At 36.0% G+C, this 27925-nt stretch overlaps 1 protein-coding gene across 2 annotated transcripts; it reads right to left on the reverse strand.

Moving 5' to 3' along the window:
• Nucleotides 1-8880: 8880 nt before the first annotated feature.
• LOC132276434 (ubiquitin-like domain-containing protein CIP73) lies at nt 8881-26802 on the reverse strand. 2 transcript variants are annotated; one of them, XM_059777851.1, is made up of 18 exons: nt 26659-26802; nt 23655-23806; nt 23226-23343; nt 22258-22365; nt 22051-22166; nt 21855-21938; nt 20657-20818; nt 20505-20574; nt 20258-20412; nt 16642-16806; nt 16493-16564; nt 15263-15389; nt 14885-15163; nt 14651-14805; nt 14327-14542; nt 11686-12309; nt 9506-9658; nt 8881-9195 (listed from the first exon to the last, which is right to left on the reverse strand). In XM_059777851.1, exons 2-18 carry the CDS (start codon nt 23781-23783, stop codon nt 9121-9123), a joined length of 2808 nt encoding a protein of 935 aa, XP_059633834.1. In that variant the 5' UTR covers nt 23784-23806; nt 26659-26802; the 3' UTR covers nt 8881-9120. The 2 variants fall into 2 exon arrangements, with proteins under 2 accessions (XP_059633834.1, XP_059633835.1); XM_059777852.1 differs by lacking the exon at nt 26659-26802 and adding an exon at nt 26512-26611.
• Between the last annotated feature and the right edge of the window lie 1123 nt (nt 26803-27925).

Raw genomic sequence — 27925 nt, forward strand, 5'->3', positions numbered from 1 at the left:
TGATATAAGTCTCATCTCAAGCTTCAGACTTCAGTCATCGCCTACATCTTCAGATCTTCATCCTCACTAGTCACTCCTAATCTTCTCTTTAGATCTTCATTAACAGTCGGTTCCATGGAATCAAACCGGTATTCATGGTTCGGTTCCGGTTCGGTTCGGTTCCACCCTATACGGTTCCGGTTCCGGTTCCATTTTTAAGGAACCGTTGTGAACGGTTCCGGTTCCGACCGGAACCGTGTGCACCCCTACAAAAAACTAATCTTCTCAAGGTCATCACAAATAAAAATAGGGACTTTAAAACACTAAAATCCTCTAGCTTTTCTTCCATTAGGATGATGAGTGAAAGGACCCATAAATCAAGCTATTTGTTTTCCCCTCTGAAACCTTTCATATTTGATATATTTTCTAGCAAACAGCCCAGAACCTGGGTATCAAGTGATGAATCTCCGGTGACGACATCTTCAACACTGACGGCGAGAGCTGAAACTTCCCCTGCGTTTTCCAATGGTGCATCTGTGCTATTACAAACTGATTGAATCTTTGAATTCTTACTGTTGGAGTCATTTTGGAAGGGATTTCATCATCAGAGTCCTTGATATCACTAAAAGATTACCGGCTGCCGACGATACACCACGAACTGCTTCATTCCCCAAGATTGGGATTCGCGGCGCCTGAAATTTTCTTAAGCAAACCAATGAGGAAACTTCTTGTTTTTATCTGGTCGAGGAAAAAAATTGAAAGAGAGAGAGTGAGAAAAAGTTGAAAAAACCCATATTCTCTTGCGACAGTATCTTTAACGACGACGGCGAGAGCTAGAAGTTTCATCGTCTGTCAATTCAATCTCGCCATTTCTCACCATATTTGCCCCAAAAAACTCCAACTTCAAACCCAAACGGCCAATACCCAAACCAGAAGCCTTTTCTCATCGTATGTAAGTAAATTGTTCCTCACAGGAACCAGTCCAATTGATGACTTCAAAGAATCAAAATCGCCAAGGGAAAATCCCCGAGGGACGAAGGATGCCATGCTGCCATGGAACCCACACCTCCGTCGCGGCAGCGTGTTCAGTTGTCACCGATGAGGGCCTCTTTGGGTATGCTCCTGGGATGGCGCATGGGTTGCCATCTGCAAGGTATGCTGGGTCGAAAACATTATTGAAGGATTCGACCGCCTCCCCCAAAAAAATTATTGAAACCCCCCCCCCCCAAAAAACATTATTAAAGGTCATCCATGACATCAAGGTTTAAAGCTTACAATGGAAGATTGCATCTGTGGCGTACCAAGGAAGCTTCAATGTAAGCCTATATAAGGCCATGTATGTGTACTATTGTTGGATATAAAAAAATACAAGATTTTCATTCTCTTTCTCTATCTCTTTTCGCTTTATCTCTCTGTCTCTCTAAAAGTTTTCCTTTTATTTCTCTAAATAAGTATTGTATTATATATATATACATACACATATATTTATTACACGTTATCAGCACGACCTCGATCGATCTTAAATTTGAAGAAGAAGTTTTCTCTCCCTCTTTCTATCCAAACTATATATCTATTTTGTGATATTGGTTTTGATAGATTGTTGGGTTGGTTTGCTTTATCGAAGAAAATAGTATTTCTGACTCCAAAGGGTAAGGAAATTTTAATTATGGATTATTGTTCATAAAATAAATTTGTTCACTTGAATAATATATGTACTTACACTATAGTCGGTTCTACCACCTTTATTATTTACTGATCCACTAATTATGGTCGGTCTTACCACCTTTATTATTTACTGATTTATGGCCAATTTTACCGCCTTTATTGTTTAATAATTTATTTACTATGGTTGGATTTACCATCTTTGTTATTTAAATAATTTATATTATGTTATTATTTCATTTAATGCCATTTTATTTATATACTATGCTAAATTATATTTTTATATTATTGTCACATCTAGTTATTCTGAAAATGTCAAATTTGACAAAGTTGGAATTCGTGGCCCTGGATATTTCTGGCAAAAATTATTTATCATGGATTTTGGATGCTCAGATCCATTTGGATGCCATGGGTCTTGTAGACACAATTAAAGGAGACAATGATGCATCATTACAAGATAAAGCAAAGGCCATGATTTTTCTCCGGTGCCATATTAGTGAGGAACTGAAAACTGAATACCTCACTGAAAGAGATCCACTTTGTTTGTGGAACAATTTGAAAGAAAGATATAATCATCAAAAAACAGTTATCCTCCCAAAGGCCAGGGCTGATTGGCAGCTAATGAGGTTGCAAGATTTTAAAACTGTGGCTGAATATAACTCTGCCCTATTCAAAATCAACTCTACCTTGAAATTATGTGGTGATACTATTACTGATGAATTTTTGCTGGAAAAAACATTCACCGCATTTCACGCTTCGAATGTACTCTTGCAACAACAATGTCGAGAGCGTAGATTTAAAAAATATTCAGAGTTAATATCATGTTTGCTTATGACAGAGCAAAATAATGAGCTTTTGTTAAGAAACCACCAGTCCCGTCCAACTGGATCGACACCGATCCCTAAAACATATGTTGCCTCATCCCGTGGTCGTAGACGCGAACGTGGACGTGGTCGTGGTGGTAGAAATGGCCACAATAATAAATATGGTCGTGGTAAAAATAACTACAATTCTTATTACCGTGAAGGATATCAATCATCACATTCTCGCAATCAGAGATCCACACCATATCCCCAAAAGAGAGATTATAATAAAATGTGTAATACCCCTAATTTTAAAATGATAGTTCTGGTATTTATTTAATTGTTTAATTGTATTTTTAATTCATTTAATTTGTTATTTGTATTTGTTTGTTTGTTTGTGTGAATTACTTGTGGGTTTGTTTAATTAGATTTTGTTTTTTTTGCTTTAAGTGATAAATTGATTAATGGTTTTAAATTGGTTTTAATTGTGTTGGTTTAAGTAGTTGTCTTATTTATGGATTTATTTGTTGTAATTTAATTATTTTTAGTTGAGTTAATTTTATGGATTTTAATAATTTAATTGTTTTAAGTTAATTGTTTTAAATGACTGATTTAGTTAGGTTTAGTTAGTTTTCAACGTGACTTTCTTTTAGGGTTTACAGTTTACATAGGAAGCCGTCAATTAAATATAGCTTAGGTTGTTCTATGGGCCGAGTTATATGTGGATTAAGGTTTAGTGTCTAAACCTATAAATAAGTATGTTACAGTGGATTAGGGTTTAAAAACAACACAAAACAAAAGGTGAGTTAGTCTGTAGAACAGAGACTTGTGAGAGAACTGAGCGAAAGAAAACAGAACAAGGCTTAGGAGAAGAACGGAGAGGACCAAGGGAGAGTTGTGGGGGATTAAACCAAAACCATAAGAGGCTTGAAGGTGGTCAGTGGTTGCCGGAAATTAGGAAGATGACAACACAGTTTTGAGACCAAAACTATAGGCAAGTTCTTCTCTTTCTCCTTCTCTTTGGCTCGTGTTCTGTGCACCTAGATAGTCTCTAGGGTTTAAATTGAACATTAACTGGAACCTATGTGTTTAATACATGTTATATCAATGATCTTTAGGTGTTGATATTTATTCTGTAAAACAAAATTTATGCATGTTTTCTTTTCAGCATTCTGTTCTTAAAGCATGTTAAGTTAGTTGCAATTTTAGCCTCTGTAATTCTTTTCAACTACTGTAAATAGACCATTGGAATGATACTAGGTATATATAAGCCTATTAAGTTCAGTATTTAAGAGAAACAGAGGAACTGGAATGACCGGAGGTGGAAAAGATAGGCTAAAACGGAGCAGAACGGGGACGGAGGCTCTCAAAGGAGGTGAGAGCCGGCTCCATAGATGTGGGAGCCGGCTCCCACACATGAAGAGCCGGCTCTAGGGCTGCTAAAGCAGGCTCCAGGCTCAAAAGAGCCTGCTCTTTAAAATCTAGAGCAGGCTCTCTTCAATTCTCACTTCCAAACTTATTTTTCCACGTCTTGTTTGGTACTGTTAAGCACGGACACTGTACTAATGGGTCTGGGTCTTCACAGAGGGACTAAGAGGTTGTTTTAGGATGTTATTAGGACCCTAAATTAATTAAAGTTTAATTCTAAGTGGTCGGGATTAACAGTATACAGTTAATGAATTTTTTTCTATGTTTTTAACGGATGGAAGACAAAATAATTGCTTAATTAAATTTCAGTAATTTAAATGGATTTAATGTGTTTATAAAACTTGTTTTAAAAGCACGGTGAAGTCTTTTATTTAACAAACTAGACTTGTAGCATAGTGTGGCCCTGTGCTAAAGGATTAAACGGAATTCAAGTATACAACTAAGTACGCTGTTGCCGGATGGAAAGAAATGATTTGCTTAAATTAATGTAACAATTTATTGGCCTATAATATGATTATAGGATTTATTTTAAGTACATGATAGAGTCATTGATATATTAGATTTGATCTACGCATGCTCTGAACGTTAGTTGTTAAATTATTAAATCGATTCCTGCAATCATATGATTTAATTCTTGGATTTAAATTGTTGAAACATTAAGCACTTTTCTGTAATTATTTGGATAGTGGTTTTGGACTGTAAATTACTAAACTATTATATATATGTTGTAATTTACATGGATATGGAGGATTGAATGCAATGGTATGGGACGATGTCATACTAGGGACGGTTTAACTCAAAACGTATAAACCTAACCTAATGGATTAAAGGAATGGATTGGAAAATATTGAATCCTAACTGTGACTAAGTCAGATCAACTACGAATAAGTTGAATGGCTTCCTGGATTAATGGATGGTAGTTAAGTCATATCAACTGAATAAGTTGAGTGACTAACTAGTTGGTTTATTGTATGTCAGTTTAATAAATATTTGAACTACATACCCTGGTTTTTGACGGACTTTATATATATGTTTATGATACCACGAGATGAGCTTAAGTCTCAAACTCGTTGGTCAGGGTGCGTATATGCAGTGGATGCGTAACTGGTTGTAACAGGTTGTGGTGTACCCTGTTAGGTCTAAGTACTCATGCCCACCTTCGGGTGCGTTTTTGCATGTTGCCTTCTATTCAGGTTGAGACCTCCATTATAGACCAGTGAATGTCCTTAGTGTGGATATATTTATATGTATGGATTAGATAGATATTGTGAGGTGTTTACGGTGTATCTGCGTATCGGGTCACTGTATGGATTGCAGTTATAGTAGAACTTGCTCGTGGGTCTAACCCATTCCTTTATTATTCTTTTCAGGTATTTGACGGTTCCAGTCTCAAGCTTGATCGTGCTAAGTAGAGACTCTCATTCGTTCCACCGACAACATAGGATTTCACTTCACGCTTTAGTCTTGGATTTTTTTTGCTACTTTCAGTTATTTAGTTTCAGTTGGAGTTTTATTTCGGGGTCCACTAGTTGGATTCCCAAGTTATAACCTTAGAGGTTTTGGAAGGATTAGATTATTAATATTTTCAGTTTGGAGGATTTTATAATTCTTTTGGTTTCTTTATTTAAATTCTTAAATTTCTATTATGTGTTCGCTTTAAAATACTTTAATTGTTTGATATTCCGTCGGGTTTGGGCCTAAGCCTGATCAACCCGTGTCTCGGATCCAAGGGGTATCACAAAATGAGACAAGTAAAAGGGAAAGATGTGGCTCAACCTCCCAAAGCACATAATAATACTTGTTATCGGTGTGGCATGACAGGGCATTGGCAAAGTATTTGTCGTACACCTAAGCATCTGGCTGAACTTTACCAAGCCTCAATGAAAGAAAAAGAGAAACAAAAGGAAATGAATTTCCTTGATCATGATGAGCCAGTTGACACCACAAATCTGGAAATGAATTTCATTAATCATGATGAGCCAGTTAACATCACAAACCTGGATGTATCAGATTTTTTTGAGAACCGTGATGAAAGGATAGACTTCCTGATTGGTGATGGAAATGTCCACACCAATTAATCCTATTTTCTTTTCATATTCTGTCTACTATGTTTTCCTTGTATTAAAGTTTTTATTTTCTAGTTTGTATTAAAGTTTCTTTTGTTATAAAATTTTTTTTCTGATAAAGAAATTTGCATGAATAGGAATGGATCTGACTAGTTCCAAAATAAATTGAGAAGATATATGTCTTGCAGATAGTGGAACAACACATACAATCTTTCGAGATCAAAAATATTTTTCTCACCTAACTCTAACAGACACTAGTGTTAGTACAAGATCAGGTCCCACCAACTTGATTGAAGGCTCAGACGAGCCAACCTCATTTTACCACATGGAACAAGATTACAAATCAATGATGCCTTATATTCTACAAGATCTCGGAGAAATCTGGTAAGTTTTAAAGACGTGCATCGTAATGGGTATCATATTGAGACCACAAATGAAAGATATGTGGAATATCTCTACATTACTTCCGTTACCTCAGGCAAGAAGCTGATATTAGAAAAACTCCATGTTTTCTCTTCTAGGTTATACTATACAACCATTAGGACAATTGAGTCAAATGCTGTGATCCATAAAAAAGAGACAGGACCAAGCACATCTCACCAAAAAAAATTTATGCACATGAACTGCAGAAAAAGGGTGATATTGATATTCAGTAGATACGTTCATGTGAAAATCTAGAAGATCTATTCACTAAAACGCTTCCAACTACAACATTCAAGAAACTGGTGCACAACATTGGAATGCGTCAACTAAATGATCTTCAGGGTTGATCTAATGAGGAGGAGCAATTGATTGAAGAGGTATTGGCATACTGTACTCTTTTTCCTTCACTGGGTTTTCTTGGCAAGGTTTTAATGAGACAATTTTAATCTATGCAATACCATTTTCAGATTCATAAGAATACTGTACTCTTTTTCCTTCGCTAGGGTTTTGTCCCACTGGGTTTTCCTTAACAATGTTTTAACGAGGCATATTCTTAGTGTAGCATTGTAGACCCCAAGGGGGAGTGTTATGTATATATAATTGAGTGGGGTCCACAATGAATCATGTCATCCATGACATCAAGGTTTAAAGCTTACAATGGAAGATTGTATCTGTGGCGTACCAGGGAAGCTTCAATGTAAGCCTATATAAGGCCATGTATGTATACTATTGTTGGATATAAAAAAATACAAGATTTTCATTCTCTTTCTCTATCTCTTTTCGCTCTATCTCTCTGTCTCTCTAAAAGTTTTCCTTATATTTCTCTAAATAAGTATTGTATTATATATATACACACACACATATTTATTACAGTATAGTTATATTTAGCCCAATATTTAAAAAAAATAAAAAATAGTAGTAGTATTAGCCCCCCTCCATTTTAACCCATCCAAACAAGCCCAATATCTAAGCCACAATTTTAAAACAAAGGCCCAGCCAAATAGGTCCAAGCCAAACAAGCCCTAAACAATCACTAAGTCAAAGCACAGAGAACTCCTAAATTCCTAATTGTCGCACAAATCAGAGAGCTCACTCCTTCTCTCCTTCTAAAGTCTATTCTTATTTCCTCTAAAATTTTCCAACTCTTTAATCTTTCGATCCCCAATTCCCCCTTGTTTAATATTAACCCCCCCATTGACAATTCCTGGATTCACCATTGCCTCGAGTTGGAGTGTGTGTGTACAGTGAATATTAGAGAGAGACCCTCGGTGAAGCTCATCAATGCCAGATTAGAGAGAGACTCAGTTATTGTGTGTGTGTGTACAGTGAATATATGTGTGTGAGAGAGTCAGAGAATATATGAAGCGTATGATCTATTGTTGTTCTTGTCACAAGGGTAGTTTTGTAACCCTGCAATACTCTATGAGGTTAAAAATGTCATTTCAGACATTGTGACGGGCAGAATTGACCTTGCACTCATTTATCCTCCTGACATCAGCACTAGCCGTCTATTACTTAACGACAGGGGGTAACTTGGTACGTCTGGTCAAAGGTTAGGGGGTGTGCGTGGAATATTAAAACCTAAAGGGGGTGTAAGTGGGATGCGGTCAAAGGTAAGAGGGTGTAGGTGGAATTGACCTTATAATTTTTTTTCTTAATTGGTTACTTGCGCACATTTGTCTTGAAAGGTAAGAAACTATATTACTAGGCCACTGACAGATTGATATGTATAACAATATAAGATACATACAGCCAACATCGTACCTGATTTATCCTCCAAACTCAAGAAATTAACCATTCAATTTGTGTATTACTTTTAGGGAAATTTATTTATTTATTTCATTTTATTTTATTTTTTGACGCCTAATGCGACAGGTATTTCATTATGATAGCACTAGTGCACAAGATCACGAGAGAATAGGAGATCCGGTCCGATTCAGGCTGACCTCGCATTTCATTATGATAGCACTAGTGCACAAGATCACGAGAGAATAGGAGATCCGGTCCGATTCAGGCTGACAATACTAACTATAACCTCTCCTCTTTCAAGTGATGGTTCAACTGGTATAACTTTTCCTTTGGAGCCCCATAGTAGATATGTGTGTTTTTCTTTTTTCAAAAATATAACAATGTACTTACCCCAAAAAAAAGAGAGAATAATGTAAAAGAAATCTCATGTTCTCATTTAGACATCAAGGAAAACACATCATGAGTGAAAACAAGGAAACGTAATCTATTTATTAAACTTTCTCCTTTTAATTTTCTGAGAAAGTTTTGCTTTCTAATCTCATTTTTCCAAACGAGCAACCAAAAACCAGAATATAATGCAGTCATTTTTCCATGGATCATACCGAAACTACAGAATTAAGTTGATACAGATCGATATATTGTCGAATTGTTTCCTATTTTCGGACTGCCCAGAGACGATCCGACATCGGAAATCCAATTACAGTATATAAAAGTCGCATTACTAACTAGAAATAATTTTTTGGTTCGCAACACATCCAATCATGCACATCTGGAAGAAAAACTGCTGATACTATTTAAATTCACTGAAATAAATACAAAGATGGATCTACATCAGGTAGATCAGCTGTAACTTAAATCACAAAAAAGCCCCAACCCAAATTTGATTTATACAAGGACTAACTAAGAGTGACCATAAATTCCACGTCACCCAGAAGTAATGGCAACCATCAATTCCATCATCCATATAAATATTACAATGATATCATAAACACTCCCAACACCACCAGTAACTATAACTTCTCCGCGGACCCAGTTTCACCCTGAAGTCGTTTACGAACGTCATCATGCAGCATCTCCAGATATTCCTGCAAGAGAAGGGAAAACAAATCCTTTTAAATTCCATCCCCATGGCAACCTTTAAAGCTCAAGTCCACTGAAATCTTTGAGAAGTACATGACAATGCAGTTATCATCAATTGGTCTAAACTAGAGCCACAAAGTGATGTTCAAAATAGCATAGAGCACACAGAAAACGCGAGCAGACCAACAAGCCAGTGGCCTAGCGGTACCAAACCCCTACTTTCCAAAGAAAGGTCAGGAGTTTAACCCTCGGTGGAGGCATGTGTGTGTGAGTACCAACTAAGAAAAAAAGAAAACGCGAGCAGAGAACACTTACACTTGCAAGACCTTCACTGCACAATTCATCTAGAAGATCTTCAGCACCAGTGCCGTTATCAAACAACTGAACAGCATTTTCAACTATACCTTGAAAAATTTCCCTAGGTGGATTCTGGTTTTGAATTCTCTGAACCACTTGTTGGAGGTCAATCTAGAGAGAAGAAGCATTCCAAACAGGAAAAGGGAAGGTTGTAATTCTCACTCATGAAACATAAAAAATCAATTTTTGAAAGACAAAATCAAACTGTATAGATGTAAGTGTGGTGCAGCTTGATTAATATTTGTATTTCGGTGGAAATAAAATGAAGAGAAATGGAATTGGAGAGAGGTCAAGAAAATTATAAACCGGCCGTTAAAAGATAGCCTTTAGGAAGAGAAATTCAAAGAGGTAGCAAGTAATATTTCAAGATTTTCTTCCCATAATGTGACCCACATCAAAGTCTTTCACAGAAAAACATTTATATCACAATATGCACACACACACACACACATATATATATGGAGATGAAAAAGTTCCATAAATCTTTAACAGGAAGGAGCAAACGGAAAATAGAACAAGATAGTGCTAAAATCTACAGTATATGGAATGCAAAAGAAAATTTTAAATTATATGATTAATAAAATTAGTGTTAAATTTACAAGGAGGTTTTATCCAGAAGAAGCTAATCTGTGCATCTGCAAAAGCAATCCACCCATATGATCCTTTTGATAGAGCTAAGATTCTGGTTAGCAGCACAGAAAATGTAAACAATTTTTTTTTTTTTTTTTATGCCAGAAAATGCCTGTGCCAAACCATGTCCAACTCCTTATAAGGACATTTGCAGGACCGCCTGTATCTACGTTACATGGATTAGATACATGGACTCAGGTACACGTCGAATTTCCAAACTGGCAAATATTCATACTATTTAATATTTTATTTTATTTTCTACAGTAAAATAATATTTTGCAGAAATAATATTTTTATGCAACATAGTTTTCAACACCCGCATTTCACTAGTTGTGAAGCAATACTATAATAAAACTGAATTATTGGATATTATTTTTTTAGGTGCATGTTCAACAAAAAGTGTCAGAAACATATCCCATAACCATGTCCAAGTACTATAGGTCCAACACAAGCACTTCACCTGCTTTTAAAGAGTGTATGGTAAAGAAGAGATTTATAAAGTTCAGAAAATTTTCACAATCATGTATTATATTGTTCTTCAATACATATACACAACCCAAACAAAAAATTATTATAAGCATTCGATTACGCTTGCATTCCTTTGGTTAGATCAATAGCTAAAACCCAAACATCTCAGGTTTTTTCTGAAAGAAACCAGATCCATACACATGGATCATGGGTTGTTAAATAGTGATCAGTGAAGTATACTGATAAAAATGTCATCAAGAAGTAAAATATACTGAATATGCTAAATAATTATGCTTGTAAGATATCCGCAAGAATGATTAGAATCCAGGCAACGAAGGACCTTGGCAAATGAACTGGTAATAGAACCTCTTAAGCTCAATCAGGTTCCAGAGTGGAGGCAAATGCATAATATTTTGTTCCCCCCTCCTTAATGGTTATGCATAATTTACTCATAGCTTTTTATAAGAGCATCGAAGGAAAGCTACTCCTCAAGCTCGTGCATGCACAGATGTCCAATAGTCCAAAGAGGAAAATAGATTTTACTTTGTATAAGTTGCTATTAAAGCATTACGAACCAACAACATGATTTCATATACAAATGGCCCAGAAGAAAGGAAGAACCAGAAACACGCACACAGACAGATAATAGTTAATATAGATTGAAGAGAAAAGGAGACGTGGCAAAGCGCTAAGATAGGATGGAGAAAAAACATCACTTGTAGAAATTAGATGTGATAAAAATAAATTGTAGTAAAACTAGAGGAAGAAAAGAATTAGGTTGGAATCAAGGCAAGGATGATGATGAGCATGACGAGGGAGATAATGATGAGAAGGCCCAAAAAAGATTGAATTGCAGTGTCATGATTATATGAATAAACATGTGGACTCACAAAATGGTTCCTGGTTCCTCTTAATTATGTGCTCATTGATCAATAAATAGTTCTAGGAATATAAGAATTAAGCACTTGTTTGTGCGCAAAGGTATGTTCATGCTACATTATATTATATTATTTTATTGTTTTATCTTTGTGGGTCCAAACCTGAGAATTATGATCATTGTCCTCATCTCTGATTTGCCTTCTCTCGTTGTACTGGGATTCAGGTCCCATAATAGTTGTTGGTTGAGAGGCAACTGACCCACCACTAAGAGCTTGAGAAACAATGGGCATCATCTGTTGAACCATCCTAGATAGATCAAAGCCACCACCTTGGCCCATTCCAAAACCTGAAAACATGTTTCCAAGATCTTGGCTGTCAACTTGTTGAGCAATTTGATTGACCGTGTTCCTCATTTCCGGGCTCTGAGTAAGCTGTTCCAACATGTTCCTCAAAACATCAGGAGAACCAACTCCAGTTTGCTGCGAAACCCCTGCCAGTAAACCATTTAAAGCAGGACTCTGGATAACCTGAGACATGACATTTGCAGCATCAATTTGTCCACCAGCACTCTGCCCGCCCAATGGTACACTCCCCATTGTCTGCCCAAGGGCAGGTGGCATCTGTCCTGATGGCAGAGTATTTGCATTCCTCCTATTTGCAAGAGAAGCAAGAGACTGCAAAACCTGCTGACCATTTGTTCCAGTTTGTTGATTCGGATGTTGAGAAGCACTAGAAGTCCCACCATCACTATTACTGTTTCGTGATCTTGCCTGCCTAGTTCGCCTCTGATTGCATCAGCAAACAAGATTGCAGGGAAACCATAAGAGATAAAGTATACATATATGCATATACAAACAGAGAGACATTGAAATGTTTCTATTCCAAAATTAAGCACAAAATCAAAAAAGAAAAAGAAAAAAAAAAAATCAGCTGAAGACTATTCTACTATAGTAAGATTTCTTAATGTTATAAAACAAACAATTAGAATGAGTTTGGCATATATCACACTCAAAATATTGAGCGGGAAAAAAAATTGCTAATTCTATCAAAGACAATCAGGCATTCTATCATTTGATTCATATGCCAAGGACAAATTAGGAACCAAAGGCCACACTTTTCAAACATGAAAGTAGTTGATTTGGCAATAGTAAACTCATAGCTACATATAAAAAAATATATAAATAAAAACAGAACGAATGCTGCAAATACATCATATCCAAAGATATTGAGCGGTAAAAAAATAAATAAATAAGGTGGTGCCAGGAGTATCAAGACAATAGACCAAAATTTCCACTCCCCAAATATGCAAGTACGATGATGAAGTTAGAGCTTCCACAGTGAGAGTATTGTTATTACATTTCAACCATATTCATGAAAAAACGATCTACTTCAGCAGAAACGCACCTTTTCCAGCAATTTAATGAAGCAAATGACCCTGTGTCTTGTTTTGCTTTAAATGTCGGGTCACTAATGCTCTAGGTGAGAACAGGTAAATTGGTGCGCATATCGAGGCAGTAAAACTATCAGTTTACTCTAAAATTTAATCAAATAAATAGACATTTTATAACCACCATAGATACACAAGGGGAAAAGAGAAGAAGAAAAGAAAAAGCCTGTTCTCTTCTTTAATGCCACCAGCATAGTACGAAATATTGGTCGCGATTAAGCCGGGCTTGGACAGAGTCAATCCTTTACAACCCGACATATCCCCTATACATGAAAATCATAAGGGGCTCGAAGCGAAATTGCTGGGACACCTTTGAGACTCGGTGGGACACCCGCAAGTTAGAACTGCAAAGGCCAAGTCATCCCTTTAAACTGGCAGACTCAATCCTACCCATCTTTTCCCATTCTTTATTTCATTAACAGACAGCCCCCTCTCTCCTCTAAATTCTTTGTAAATCCTAAATTAGTGAATCAAACCTCAACAACATAAGATCTTTTTTTTTTTTGATAAGTAACAACAACATAAGATCTTGACCTAAATCTTGGATCAAACCACTCCAAACTTTCAAATAGTCTGAGTTTCAATATTTTTTTAAGAAAAACTTAGATCTAACATGCAAGTGTTATTTGATTTTTTGTGTTTTACATCACAAACTTTCATTTATCTTGTGTTAATTCTCTATTCATTCACCACGTAAAAATCATAAACTACAAAGCCTTTCATACCTACGACAACTATGATTTCATTCACAGGGCATTATTTGCATTAAATGGTCCTTAAAAATTAACACAAAAAACATTAAAATTGCATATTTGTCAATTTTTTATTAAAAAGTTACATATCAATACATATTGGGCATTATGTGTGCAGTTGAAAAAGTTCATGCCCATGACAACCAATTTGGTCAGGTTACATACAACTCAGGCTGGCATCCTATCTTCGAACCATGCCAACCAGTGGTAAGCTTTGTTTTCGGTAGATAGACAGAAACTGCAACAGAAGTTCATTTTACAATTGATCACAACATAAGCTCTCCATTTTGAGGTAAGTATTAAAATAATTATGCAAGACCCCTTAGTTTAATAGTTTAAAATTACTTAAGATCTATTCACAAATTTCATTTACAAAAATGTAAGCATATAAAAAAAATTTATGTATAGTTATAAAAAACTAGAACAGTACACTCTGGCACGGTTAAGTTCTTCCAATGTGAATAACAAGATTGCCACCAATAGAATTATTAACATTGGCTCCAACAGAATATTTTCAGAAGAAACTAATAATAATAATAATAATAATAAAATTAACAGTAATAGTAATAATGACAAGATACAGAGAGAAAGAAATTGGCCCACCTTAGGTTGCAGACCTCCGAGCCCTAACCCAAGTGGAACAGCAGAGGCACCCTCTGGATTATCATTCCCATTACCAGATCTTGTGGCACATTCTGAATTGTTTACAGACTTCAATGCATTTTCTCCACCTGAACAGCTATGAGAACCTCCAGCTGAGCTACTAGAAGGTACTTCGTTTGTATTCACAACACCTTCTGTACCCTCGTTATTACTTGGCTGACATCAGAATGTGTATGCAATTACAAAATAATAAATTTCACTTTCTGGTCAATAATAGAGATACAAACTTAAGGTGTCTGGATACCCGACTCACACAATACATACCTTCTGACCTTCCATTTCAGGCACACAACTAAATAAAGATGGATCTGCTCCAGCTCCAGCTCCATTGACCGCCAGATCTCTCAGGAGACTGCTAACTTCATTGCTGGCACCAGATTCAACAGATGGATTTTGAGCAGTTGACAACTCTAATTGGTCTGCATAACATGAAGTAGTAGTTTAATGGACCACTAAAAATTTATTCTTAGAGCCTTCAGATGTATTATGGCTAGCCACCTGATAGAACCTGGGTATCACTCTGCATGTTATCAACAAGGCCTCTAAGTCGTGAACTGACTTCAGCTATAGCAGCGGATAGCGAAACAGGGTCAGCAGTTGGTTGTGAAACAGAGTCAGCAGGTTGCAACGCATTTGAAACAGAAATCTGAGATGGGACGGCTGCTGCAAAAATATTTCTCGGAGGCAGCACTCGTGTTTGACCTGGATCATCTGAACGAGTTCCACTAACACGTTCTCCCTGCATCCCTTCTCCATTAGTTGCCCTGGTGCCAACAGCTGAAACAATAGGTGAAAGCAATGATCAGCATCATAAACAGTATTACACCAAGTTGCATAATAAAGTACATAACGCCCATATATTTCCATTCTGCTTACCAGTATGTATATGAATGTTTACGTGCCTTGGAACATTTCCAATGCCAATAGGACCAATAGTACCGGGATTCAGAGTAGGAGCAGCAACAGAACTAGCAAAAAGGGAGCTGGTTTGAAGAGGAAAGGGCTGCCAAGAAACACGTGAATATAACAGTCAGATGAGAGCAATTCAAAGAGCTATTATTTTATTGATGGCAATAAGCAGACAAAGAATGTCACAGGATGGAATCTCTTGAGAACATGCTCTACAGAAGGGCAATGTCATGAGAAAAGAGAAATTAAATCCTAAGAGTTCTTCAGGAAGTGTCTAACTCTTGGACACACGCACAAAAATGGCATGCCACTTCATGTGGGGCAAGTTCTCTCACCTACCTCAAGACGCAACACAAGCCAGCTGCAGTCTGAAAAATAAGAAACAGAGATTTCCTGCCATTTCATTTTCATGGCCAAGAACCAGGGACATCTCTATCCATCATCATCATCTTTGCCTTTGCCCCACATGAATGGGGTCGGCCACGTGAATATCATAATTTATAAATCATATCTCCTACCATATTTAGTTTTTGAAATCATTTTTTATTCCTTCATCCCATGTAAGTTTTGGTCGTCCTCGTTGTCACTTCCCTTCTAGGCACACAACCCTTCCTCTCCTAAGTCCTAACCAGTGCATCTTCCGCTCTACGTTGTAAATGACCATACCATTATTACCACCTAAGCATACTTCCACTAATTTTATCACTAATAGGAGCTACTCCCAGCTTACCCCTCACACGTTCGTTACTAATCCAATGCCTTCTAGTTACTCCTATCATCAATCGTAGCATCTTCATTTCCGCTACATACTTGTTCATATAATCTCATTTTACAATGAGATCCCTCCCTCTCTACGCCCATTACTCATGTTTACAGCAGTGCCATGCCCGGGATTTATCATGTTCAATGCCTCATGCTAGAGTTTATTCAATTCTAGAGGCATCTCGTTTTAGACATTATACAAACTTATTGTGTTCTAGACGATCACTTCAGATCATAAACTACTAAAAAATCTGGTCTTCAACTATATTATTTTAGCAAAAGATTTATATTGTTGAACATGGTTATATTATTTTAGCAAAAGATTTATATTGTGGAACATGATTTAGCACACAGGAAATGTTTTCGATTTGAAAACCATCACCAAGAAGTGAACATTATGAAAAGATAATTGAGCTTTTAAAGTCATTAAACTACCTGAACCATCATGGGATTAGGTCCTGATGGAGATATATAAACTGCAGGTCCAGAATTCACATAAGATTCAGCCTGCAAAATGCACCAAAGCAATTTTAAGTGAAACATTCACAACCAACCCAAAGTACTGGTAGAGGACAACAGCTTACAGGAGACTGTCCCATGCGCAGTGTCAAAATTGTCCGACCAAGCTCTAGAAAAAGCGCGCCAAAATGTTGCATTGCAAGCCCTACTTGCATTGATTCTGCTTGAATTTGGCCCCTCACTGTGGGATCAGTTGAACCACCCTCTTGCTCCAGACGTCCAGAAATATGCTACAATATTGCAGCAGGTTACAAAAAGCATTTATCAATAATAAGGAAAAAATATTTTTAGAATTCAATTATTAAAAACATCATACAAACAGATTCTAATACATTCACAGCTGCAGATTCCAAACAGTATTTAATGCTGGATCCCTTTATATAACATAATTCCAAACACCTGAACTGACTCCAACTCGCACTCTTTCTCAGAGGATGACTAGGCTCCCACAATCGAATATCAGATGGCAGGTTATTAACTTTTTTTTTTATTTTTTATAAAGTGGCAGGTTATTAACTTATACCAGTTAGTGTAGTCAAAGAAAGCATTATAAATCATGGCTGCAACCAGATTCATTTAAACAGTCAATTCAATATAAACCATACCCTTTTGTTTGGTTTTGGTCGACAGATCAAGTTCATTTCCAAAGTAGTAGAACTATTAGGATCAGTTTGGTTCATGATTCAAGTGCCAAAACCAAATTAATCCGAACTAAACCGTAACATTCATTTATAAATACTGATTCATGGTAGTTTATGATAAATGCTGCATGTAATGTGCTGTTTCTTTGCTTTTCCCTTTTGATTTGGGCCTGATTTTGTTATTGCCTATTGGCCATGTGTTTTATATATACATATACATACATATATGCAAGTATGTATGTACGTGTACATATATGTATGGTAAATCTTGTGTGTAGATTCCAACCAAGCCTAATTAGTAAAACTGCACGATTTGGATCAGTTTGGTTTAGGCAATTCCACTAGCTCAGCCCAATTTCAAAATTTGGGGAACCATTGTGTTGGATTTGTTCTGGTTTACTGAACCAAAGTAAACCACTTGCACCCCTGAACTAAACACTCCCAAATTAGGAGCGCTATTTGAGCATAATGTTCCGGGTCAGTTTCCAACCAAAAAGCCCCATCAATTGGGATGAGAAGCCACTCACTTATAAGCCCAAGATGTTCCAGTGCATGTGGGACTGCGAGTCCGTAATAGACTCCCATGTCCAGTCGTTTGCGCCCTTGCAAGGCGGACCAAGCCACTGCATGAGGCCCACACAGCCACAAAGGGCCCACACTGCCGTGTAGTTCCCAGTGCTGGCTCTAATACCACAATTCATGGGACAGTTTTAACCCAAAAGCCATAGCTCATATGACGCACCAGATCAATGAAAGCAAGCAAAATAATTAAGAATAGCAACATATTCTTTAAACACTCGAATCCACAAGAAGAGATTGAGAAAAGCTCTCAGTTTTCTGATATTAATAAAAGAGATAATTGATCCATAAACTATTATAATAGGTTGTATTTATAGGCCTAGGCAAATCCTAAACTATATAGGAAATTAAATCAATGGAAACTTTCCTAAAACAAACACAAAACTATTTAAAAATTTAAAACAATGAAAACTTTCCTAAAACAAACACTAAACTATTAGGAAATTAAAACAATGAAAATTTTCCTTAAAAAAAAAATTACAAACTAGAAAACACTTTTCACGCCGCTGTTCATGCCCTGTTCACATGTACTACATCATGAAAGGAGTAGGGACAGCACTCACTTGTATGCCCAGGATCATTCTAGCGCATATCTGATGTAGGACTGCTAGTCCATGACAATAAAGCACACATCACCCAAGGTTCTATTTCACTATTTGTTACAAAACAAACCAAATCAAGAGATCGAGAGGAGATAAATTACACAAACACCTCAACAAGAAAACCAAATCAAGGGTGGCCAATTGGTTTTTTTTATGTGCCTCTGTCACCAATCTGCTAGCTAATTGATTCTTAGCACACATGACTTCGTTAAAACCACGAAACAGGAACCAAAGTTGCATACCCACAAGATATTTTTTATCATTTGGGGCAATTAGTGGTAACCATATATACTTAAAGACACGTCATTCAAATCTTGTATCAAATGAAATGACCATCAAATCTTAGGCTTGTGCCCCATTTCGATTAACTACATTTCAGTTTCTCTTTTTCCTTTTCTTGCACCAAGCTTTGATTACAGAGTATCCCAATTAAGAAGACCACAAAAAGAAAGAGGGGTGTGGGGGGGGGGGGGGGAGGAAAAAAAGAAAAGTAGCATTTAGAAAGAAAAAGATCGAAGTAGAATAAGTTTCCTAATCAATATAAAAACTAGTTGATAAGTATCCACGAACTGATAAATCTCTACAGAGCTATGTTAAATGGACTTCCAAGTGACCACATGGCAACTGGAAATACTGCAATATTGTGTCCAAGTCCAACATGTTTGCTTTGGCATGCAATAAGCAAGCATATTAAATAATTCAAATCTACATATATAGAACTCTCTTAATATATCCTTCTATTAGACTGGCCTTCAAAACAAGTGAAATGACCCTGTCAAATACTCGACCAGCCATTTAGAGCCTAGATAAGGAGTCAGCTGATTTATTCTTGGGTTGGCTCCTCTGTCACAATTTGTGAAGACTTAAATATTAAAAAATTCAAAAACTTACTTAAGTTCTAATGCAAGCGCACCACTAGAGATTATAGATGGTATCTATAAGATTGAGGTTCACTTAATATACTCCCAAATCCAAAGCATATTGTTTATATATAATATAATAAAGGATCCCATTTTAAGGTGCAATCCAGCCCGATTGACCAGTAGGCCACTAGTTTGCTGATTCAGATCTGATGATAAGGGCTTCTTGTTTTGAAGAACTGTCTTGCGAGCTTAGAAAATCTACAATATATTCTAAAATTCTGAAGTCTAAAAAATATTGGTTTCTGCAAATAAATATCTCACGAAAAACTTTATCACCAAATTTATACTTCATGAAAGCTCCAAGCATTCTATCGCTAATTTTGCAAAGTTTGTAAACTATATACAAGCAACATATCCAGAAGTTCTTTTCTGTAAAATAGATGCACAGAAACTTTCCCATACATGTGTCCATAAATCACATAAAGTTCCTTCCAATACAACAAAAGGCCAATGCTAGATGCAACAGTAAATCTGTAACTTTTGCTATAGAAGCTCCATCATTTTCTCCCCCTAAATCTCCATCATTTACTGTCTTAAAGTGAGAATATCACCATCGTCCAGCAAAACAGAAGAAGAAGAAGACGAAGAAGAGAATGAGAACATATATGAGTTGAAGGCACTAAATTTGTACAAACCAAACTTTGGATCCGTCAAAAGTCTACAGCCCAGCATCATGCATTGGTAGTAAGTGGGTCGTTGCCTCTCTTCACAATAACAATATCAGAAGGAAAAAGTGATCCATGATAAGACTAGAAAAAAAAAGAAGAACAAATACACCATACAAGAATATGCATGCTTAAGCAAATGCTTCAAGGACAGATGGCTCTAATGTCGGATACCAATGAGAACCCCCAGCAAATTGATATTGTGAACACACAACGCACACACAGAAAGAGCAGTACTGGTAATAATAATTTTTAATGAGAATAGGCGTACAGAGAGTGCAGTGACGGCGCGATCACTAAGAAGACGTTGTGCATGACGCAGAACAGTGCTCAATGATTCAGGTGTTGAAAATCCACGTGAGTTGGAAGGCAATTGCACTCTTGGTAGATCACCTCTACTGGGTGGCGATTGATTTGGCTGATATCCTGCACAAAGGCAAAATAGATACATGTATTCTATTCTGCAAAGTTATTTACAAGAACAAAATAGTGACGTTATATAATTTTTGAATCATCACCGTTCTGTGACAAAGCCAACTCCATGCGGCTCATGAACTCAGAAAGTGTGTCCAAAGAATCAGGAATTGGCTGAAAATAGGCAGAAACAATTATATAGAAAAAATATCAGAAACAAGCAAGAATTAAATAAGAGAAGTTTGATATATTCTACCGCATTAAGTGAAGGAACAGGTATTGCTGCTCCCTGTGGCATTTGAAAATTTTGGGGTAGAGATTGATTGGGAAATGCCTGCCCAGACTGTGCCCGACTTCCTGCTTGGTTTTGAATCCCATCATTATTTCTTGTCCCTTCTGTTCCATTTCCTTGAGGAGCCTGGACATGAGCATTGGACTGTAAATAGAACAGCCCACTAGCTGATGTGCCAAAAGACGTATATAAAGCAATCATGGAATGCAAAAGCAGGGTCCATCTCGCTTACACCACTTTAATAAGGGTTACATGCTCCATCTACACCCTTGTTAGTGCACATTCCTTACTCATATCATGTAACCTAAATATCACATATCAAAAAAGTGGGTACACACTGATTCACAATAACCCGATTTTCCATAGAATTTGCATCATTTAAAGCAGATGTGAATTCGACAACATGTTAAAGCACATGTCAGGTTTTAAAAATGTGGACATATGGTTTAAAATTAATACATTTAAAATAAGCTAGAGAGAGACATATTAACCATTACTCTTTTTAAGACTAATTTTATAAATAAATAGCAGGCCAAAGATTTATTTGACAGCACCAGAGTTGTTGTCCAAGTTAAAATTTCACAAGGCACAAGACAAAGAATGCTATAATGTTGCCTCTGGAACTAAATTCGAACACAACTATCGACTGAAGTGAAAATTATATATAAGACAACAATTTTAAGTCGAGACTGATAAAATTGGATGCAATAGCATATGATTCCACATAGAGGAAAATAGACGACTCATTGAGAACACCTAATAAAATTGATTGACTCAAGTTGTGGCAAGGGGGAGACATGCAATTGTTCCACATAGCATATGATCCCAATAGAGTTAAATGGAAAAAGGTATCCATGCAGCTGATGCTAAAAATTAGGATAATGATTCACCCAGTCAATCAGCATTTAAGTGGGAATTTTAAACCCTTGCATTTTAGTAAGACATGAAGTGCAATTTATATGTAAAGGTAAATTATAAACAGATGTATGTATGCATGAGTGTGCCAATAAAGATGGCTACAAAGCAAAGGGGACTAAAATAAAGGGAGATTAAAGAACATCGAACCCGCATGTTAGGTCGTGAATTGGACCAAAAAAAAAATATAATAATAAAAATAATAATAATAATAATAATAATAAAGGGATATTAAAGAACATCGAACCTGGACGTTAGGTTGTGAAGTGCCTGTACCATTAGGTGTAGCCTGGCTCCCAATTCCAAAAGAATTCAAAACCGCCCCAATTACCTAAAGCCAAGTGACAAAGCATGCATGATAATCTTCCAGCAATGAATGGACATAACTCCATTATTTTATATATAAATGTATAATACAAAAAGAGCCCATAGCAGAGACACACCCTACTTAAATCTGGCCCGCCTTCACCTTGGTCCCCAACATTAAGGGTTCCAAGTACCACACTGTGTGTAATTTGCCCAATACGATTACGGGGGGCACCAGTACTAGCATCTTGTCCTGCAAAGTTTCACAGAAAACCATCTTCAACTGATAGCTGCCATTCTATTAAAGCTTAAGGTTAACAAACAACTTGGGCAACGATTAGTACCTCTGTTATTATTTGCATTTGTCTCTTCAGAACTTGTAGTACCTGATGAGAGCTGTGATTGAGAAGGCTGTCTGGCAACCAAATGCAACGTATGGCCACTTTCCACATCTACTCACAGTCAAGGATTTCTATAAAAATAACTACACACTCAGAGGAAATGTAGTAGACCATAGCATCCATATCAATTAATTGGCCTGCCAACAAGATTCAATTATAGGTAGGACAATCCTGATGTACAATTGAAACAGAAGAAATGATCATGAAATGAAAATACAGAATTAGCAAAAAAAGCACAGTTCACTTATAAGCAGCTACCTTCACAAAAGAAGAAAAATAAAAAGAAAAATTAAGTAACAAACTAGCCTCAGTGAAGTGAGATTAAATTTCCAAGGATGTGTCAAACATAACACCTCTATACAACTCAAGACTCCCAAAATACTGTGTGTTAAATACACTCTATACAACTCAAAACCCCCAAAACTAAAAAAAAACTGCTGCTCTTCAAATCAGTAATCATGCAATCCATTCCCTTTCCCAGATATATAAAATAAAATCCCATTACTTTCCGAATAAAATAAAATCCCATTGGGATAAAGGAGAATTAAAGAAAGAAACTGTAATGTAATTTATAATCACAACATATGAGTGTGAATGATATCTAAAAAGTTAGTATTAACTTATAAAGCAACATGGTCAATCATTTAACCTTTTATTCAGCAAGGTGAAACATGAACCCAAGAAAAATCTTCTTGAAACTAATAGATGTATTTAAGAAACAATCGGTTTATATTACTGCCACATGCACCATTTTTTTCATATGGAATATGGGAAATTTTATGACTGGAAAACTGAAAATGGAGGAAGAGTGCCATAGATAAAGACAATCTTTTGTCAATAGCAAGTTCTGAGGTACACTAGTTTCTACATAAGTGAAAAAAGCATCATAGATGTCTGAAATAGTAGGATACGATATTCAGAAAGCGGGTGCTCATCCTTCAAGACCTTCCCTCTAAAAATTAGGCGTTGCTGCCCAACTGGAAGACCAATTTCACTTGCTATTTTCTCTTTGAACTGTGAAACTAGCATCTGAAAAATTATCAAGATCAAGAATACATGAAAGTCAATATGCAGTAGCCAGACGAGCAAAATTTTATTGAAAAGCTGACCCATATAATAATGAGAGTAAAAAATGTTCAAACTTGCATGATGCATTTCAGTAATTTAGAAACACTTTAGATATTTAGCAACTTGAACAACTCGATTGCAATTTAAACAGTGCGTGAATTAAACCTATAATGGGAAACAATCAGCTAAACTTAAACCTTACATACGCACAAGTAGTAAAGCACCAACTTAACTTAAAACACAAACATTAATGATAAAGTCGAGTAAATTACATTTTTATCCACATTAAAGGTGTAGATCTGTGAATCTAGAGTCTTGATATTGAGCTCCACGGTTGATTCTGAACTCTCACCACAAACAACACTTGTACCGGAACCTTCAACAGAATGCTTATCCGCCATGTAATTTGAAAGGCAACCAATAACTAAAAGAAGATAAAGCAATCAATCAGCACTGAAAAAAATTGTGCATGAGCCAAGGAAATATAAATTTAAAAGAAGATGGGGAAAGACTCCTGCCAGCTAGTCAGGCCATTAACAACTAAATATGCTCGGCAAATCAACTCCTGCCACATCATATGAATCAATTTTTATGGTGTCATGAAGTAGCAATAAGAACTTGTGAGAAGTAGTAGATCTTCCATTCAACAACCCATTATGTCATTGAGTAATGAGGCATATTAACAGGAACAAAAATAAGGACTTTTTCCTATCAATGGAAAGGAGCTACAATGAGCTGAGCTGTTAATGAACAACTCAGGATCGGCTCGTTTAAGGCTTGGCTAGGGCTCATTCATTAAGCAAACGAACCGAGCTCAAGCTTGACTTTTAGGCTCGTTAGAAAACAAGCCGATCCTAAACGTTATTGGGCTCAGCTTGTGTAGGCTCGTATATGTTTGGGATCATGTTCATAAACATAGGCTTGTATAGGTTCGTGAACATAAGCTTGTGAACATGTTCATAACAATAGGCTTCTGTAGGCTCGTATAAGTTCATGCACAAGCCAAAAGGACATTGAACACAAGCTCAACTCGAACCCGAACTTTGTTATTAAACGAGCCGAGCCAAAGCTCAGCTTTTCGAGCTCGTCACGATTCCGAGCCAAGCCCAAGCTGAGGCCACAAACGAACGAGTCGAGCCTGAACTCAGGCTCGTCATTTGCAACTGGGCTGTGAGTGACTATGTTCCAAGTCTTACCACTTAGCACAGTGACCTAATTGTAAGCTTGAACAGACTCAACCTAGTTGTTATAGAATGTAAGAGACGAAAAGGGCAACCAAAAATAACATGGGGTGAGGTTATTAAAAATGATTTTACAAAATTAAACATAGTAAGGGAAATGGTATCTAATAGAAAAGATTGGCAAGAGAGAATTCATGTAGCCAACGCCACTCATGTGGGACTAAGGCAATGATGATGATGATGATCCGTCTTTTCAATCGAAACAAACATTTATCCAAACCAAACAAACAAAGGGTAGGGTAATGGAAGGAAATATATAAAAAAAGAAAAATTAAATATAACAATCAAGCCAATAGCCAAATCTCAATTTGTATGGGAGGGGTGGCACTTTAGCAATCCAAACACGAACTGACAAGAATGTACAAAACGATCCCAACAAACACGAACTGACAAGAATGTACAAAACGATCCCAACAAGTTTGTGATAACTCTGCTGCATGGACTGAAGAACGTGCACAACTTATATCAAATATACCACCGTTACATATAGAGTATCAGCACATCCACACGTCCGATACATGCATCCATGCCCATGTCGTGAAGCTAATACCATGTAAGATAGGCGGCAGCCATAATTGACCACTCTCTCTCTCTCATGAAGAAAATATTGATTAAACCACTAGATAATTCACATTCAACAAAAAAAAAAAAAAAAAAGTAATGATACGATTACATTTTTCAAACTATTATTATATTATTTAAAATTACTACAAACTATGTGTGTATATTAAGACATGGACAATTTTTTGGCCCATTTATTTTGCGGCACACTCCAACTTCCACTCTTGCTCCATATGACTTAAGCCAATTACGTATTCATGACTATTTAGTAACTTTCACACTACACAAGAGCGGGAAAATGAAAAGGACACATAGTTTCACCCACAAAATTGAAGGAAATCTAACCTCACTACACCATGATCAACAGTGTCCTATAGTAAACCAAGATATTAGAACAAACTTTAAAAAGGGCCTATCCCTCTCTCTCTCTCTCTCTCTCTCTCTCTCTCTCTCTCTCTCTCTCTCTCTCTCGGTGGGTGTAGCGGGTATAGTGGTTGAGCAGGGTGGATGAAGTATGCAAATATGCAGTCTACCCCATTGAAGTAATTACTTACTCAGCAACATGTGTTCAGCCTAGGCGGTGTGTTATGGGTAGACTGTAGGCGGACCTAGCTTCTGGCATTAGTTTGCTCAATGTGGCCATTCTTCAAATAAGAAAAATGTTATAAATTGCAAATACTCGAGAGATAGTTTTCTTCATAAAGATAGGTCACTTAACAAGCCTTTCGAAAAAGAATAACTGAACTGCAACCAACATAAATGGTCACAAATGGTCATATATATATATATATAAGTAGAGAGGCATAATAATTAGAATCCAAAGAACTAGTCTTTGTCATATTTTTGCAACCTGGGCTATAAAACCCATAAGCTATTAAGAAAAATACAATGCTTTATTGAAAACCTAATTATGAATCTCACAAGAGTATAATAACAGATAAATAGATTCTCAAGACACACAACACAAAAGCACAATTTGTATAGACCTTTCAAGCAAATATACATGATCAGTGCACAACAAGTATGAAGCATATGCCTAAGACCTAGGGTTTGCGAAAATATTTTACAACAAGCTGATACTGTTACCAAGTGAAATTGATATCAGGACCATTTGGGCTTCTATTAACATTGCTTCAAGTCAATGCAATGAATATTCACACGCATATATATATAGATAACAAAATTGAAAAGGACTAGTAAAATAATGGGAAATTAGATAATTCGTCAAAGAATCGAGCAGGGATTTTAAATAAAAGGCAATAACGAATTAGACGAGAGAAGATCACTGAACAAAATCATCTAGATTAAAAAGCAATGGCGGAAATACTTAGGCTAAAATGCTTCCAATCGGCTGAACTCAGAGATATTAAAAATTATCTTAGGGTTTGCAGGATCCAGAAAATATATGGAACGACCTATATATATACATGTGTGTATATAAATATATGGAGAAAGAGAGTTGATGAAGATGAACCTGTTTAAATGAGGAAGGCTTAAATCGGAGAGCGAAGACGAAGACGAGGTGTGGAATATGTCCGACCGTCTAAAAGCAGAAAGGCTCAATCGGGCGTATGTTGTATTGTATAGCTTGGAACATAAGAAATACGGAGTAAATCTTCGGACCTTAACCTGAGATCTTATGGGTTGGACCAAAATACACGCACCGTAACCCATACGGTTCCAGAACAATCTAGATTGCACCACTGTTTCAAGAACAAGTATTACGTCATCGCTTGATGATGTTATAATTTTTTATTATTATTATTATTTTTTTTTTTTATTGGTGTTATAAATTTTTAGTGTCCTTATATGTTACACAAGAATAATACCCTATTTTTTCTTTTTCTTTTTCTTTTTTTGATAGGCTGAAAATAAAAAATTAAAAAAAAGAACTAGTTTATATGAATAAAATAATATTTGTTTGGTCTAGTCTTGAGAAAAAGAAATAACATAATATTTTTGGAAGCATTGAATCGGCACTTTAGATTTAAAATTGGAGAAACTTTAACTTTATACTAAATTTATTTTTACAATTTTAAATTTAAAGTTTTGATTAGGTATCAAACCCAACATAAAATTTGTTGGATTTTATATAATTCGATTAACAAATGACAATATAGCATAACTTCTTATTGTCCAAAATAATCATTTTATCACTAATATAAAAAAGATGAGAAATATTTGATGATCTAATTTATATAATTGAATTGGAGAATGGTTTTAGCAAACTATTTTATTTTGAGCATTATATTTTAAAAATAAAAAATAAAGAATTTCACAAGAGGTAAGAATGTTAACATTTATGGTATGAGTGAGCCAAATATAATTATACGATCTACAATATTTAGATTTTTATTAGTGAAGATTTGTTAATATGAACTAATAATAAATAGATATATTTTCTTTAATTACCAAAGTGATATAATAGAATGTATTTTTAATTACTAAATCAAAAATGGTGAGATACATACTTACCAGTATTATTTTTTGACTTTTTAATTTTATAATTAAAGTTAATAAGTCCATTTGTTATTAATCTGCATCCGAGGTGAAGACATAAATATTGTCTAATACTAACCAAAGTGCCGGTCCCTGCGACAAATTAGAAGGGATAATACTAGTTGCTCGAACTTACACTATTCTCACCACATAAGCGGCAAAATCTTGTTGCGACAAATCATATTTGATTGACAATTAAAAAAAAAAATTCTAAAACAAAAGGAATGGAAATCAAGTGGGTT

This window comes from Cornus florida, unplaced genomic scaffold, assembly GCF_030987335.1.
Source record: "Cornus florida cultivar Cherokee Brave unplaced genomic scaffold, ASM3098733v1 CherokeeBrave_3.0.0_Hap2_Chr10, whole genome shotgun sequence".
Lineage (NCBI taxonomy): Eukaryota > Viridiplantae > Streptophyta > Magnoliopsida > Cornales > Cornaceae > Cornus > Cornus florida.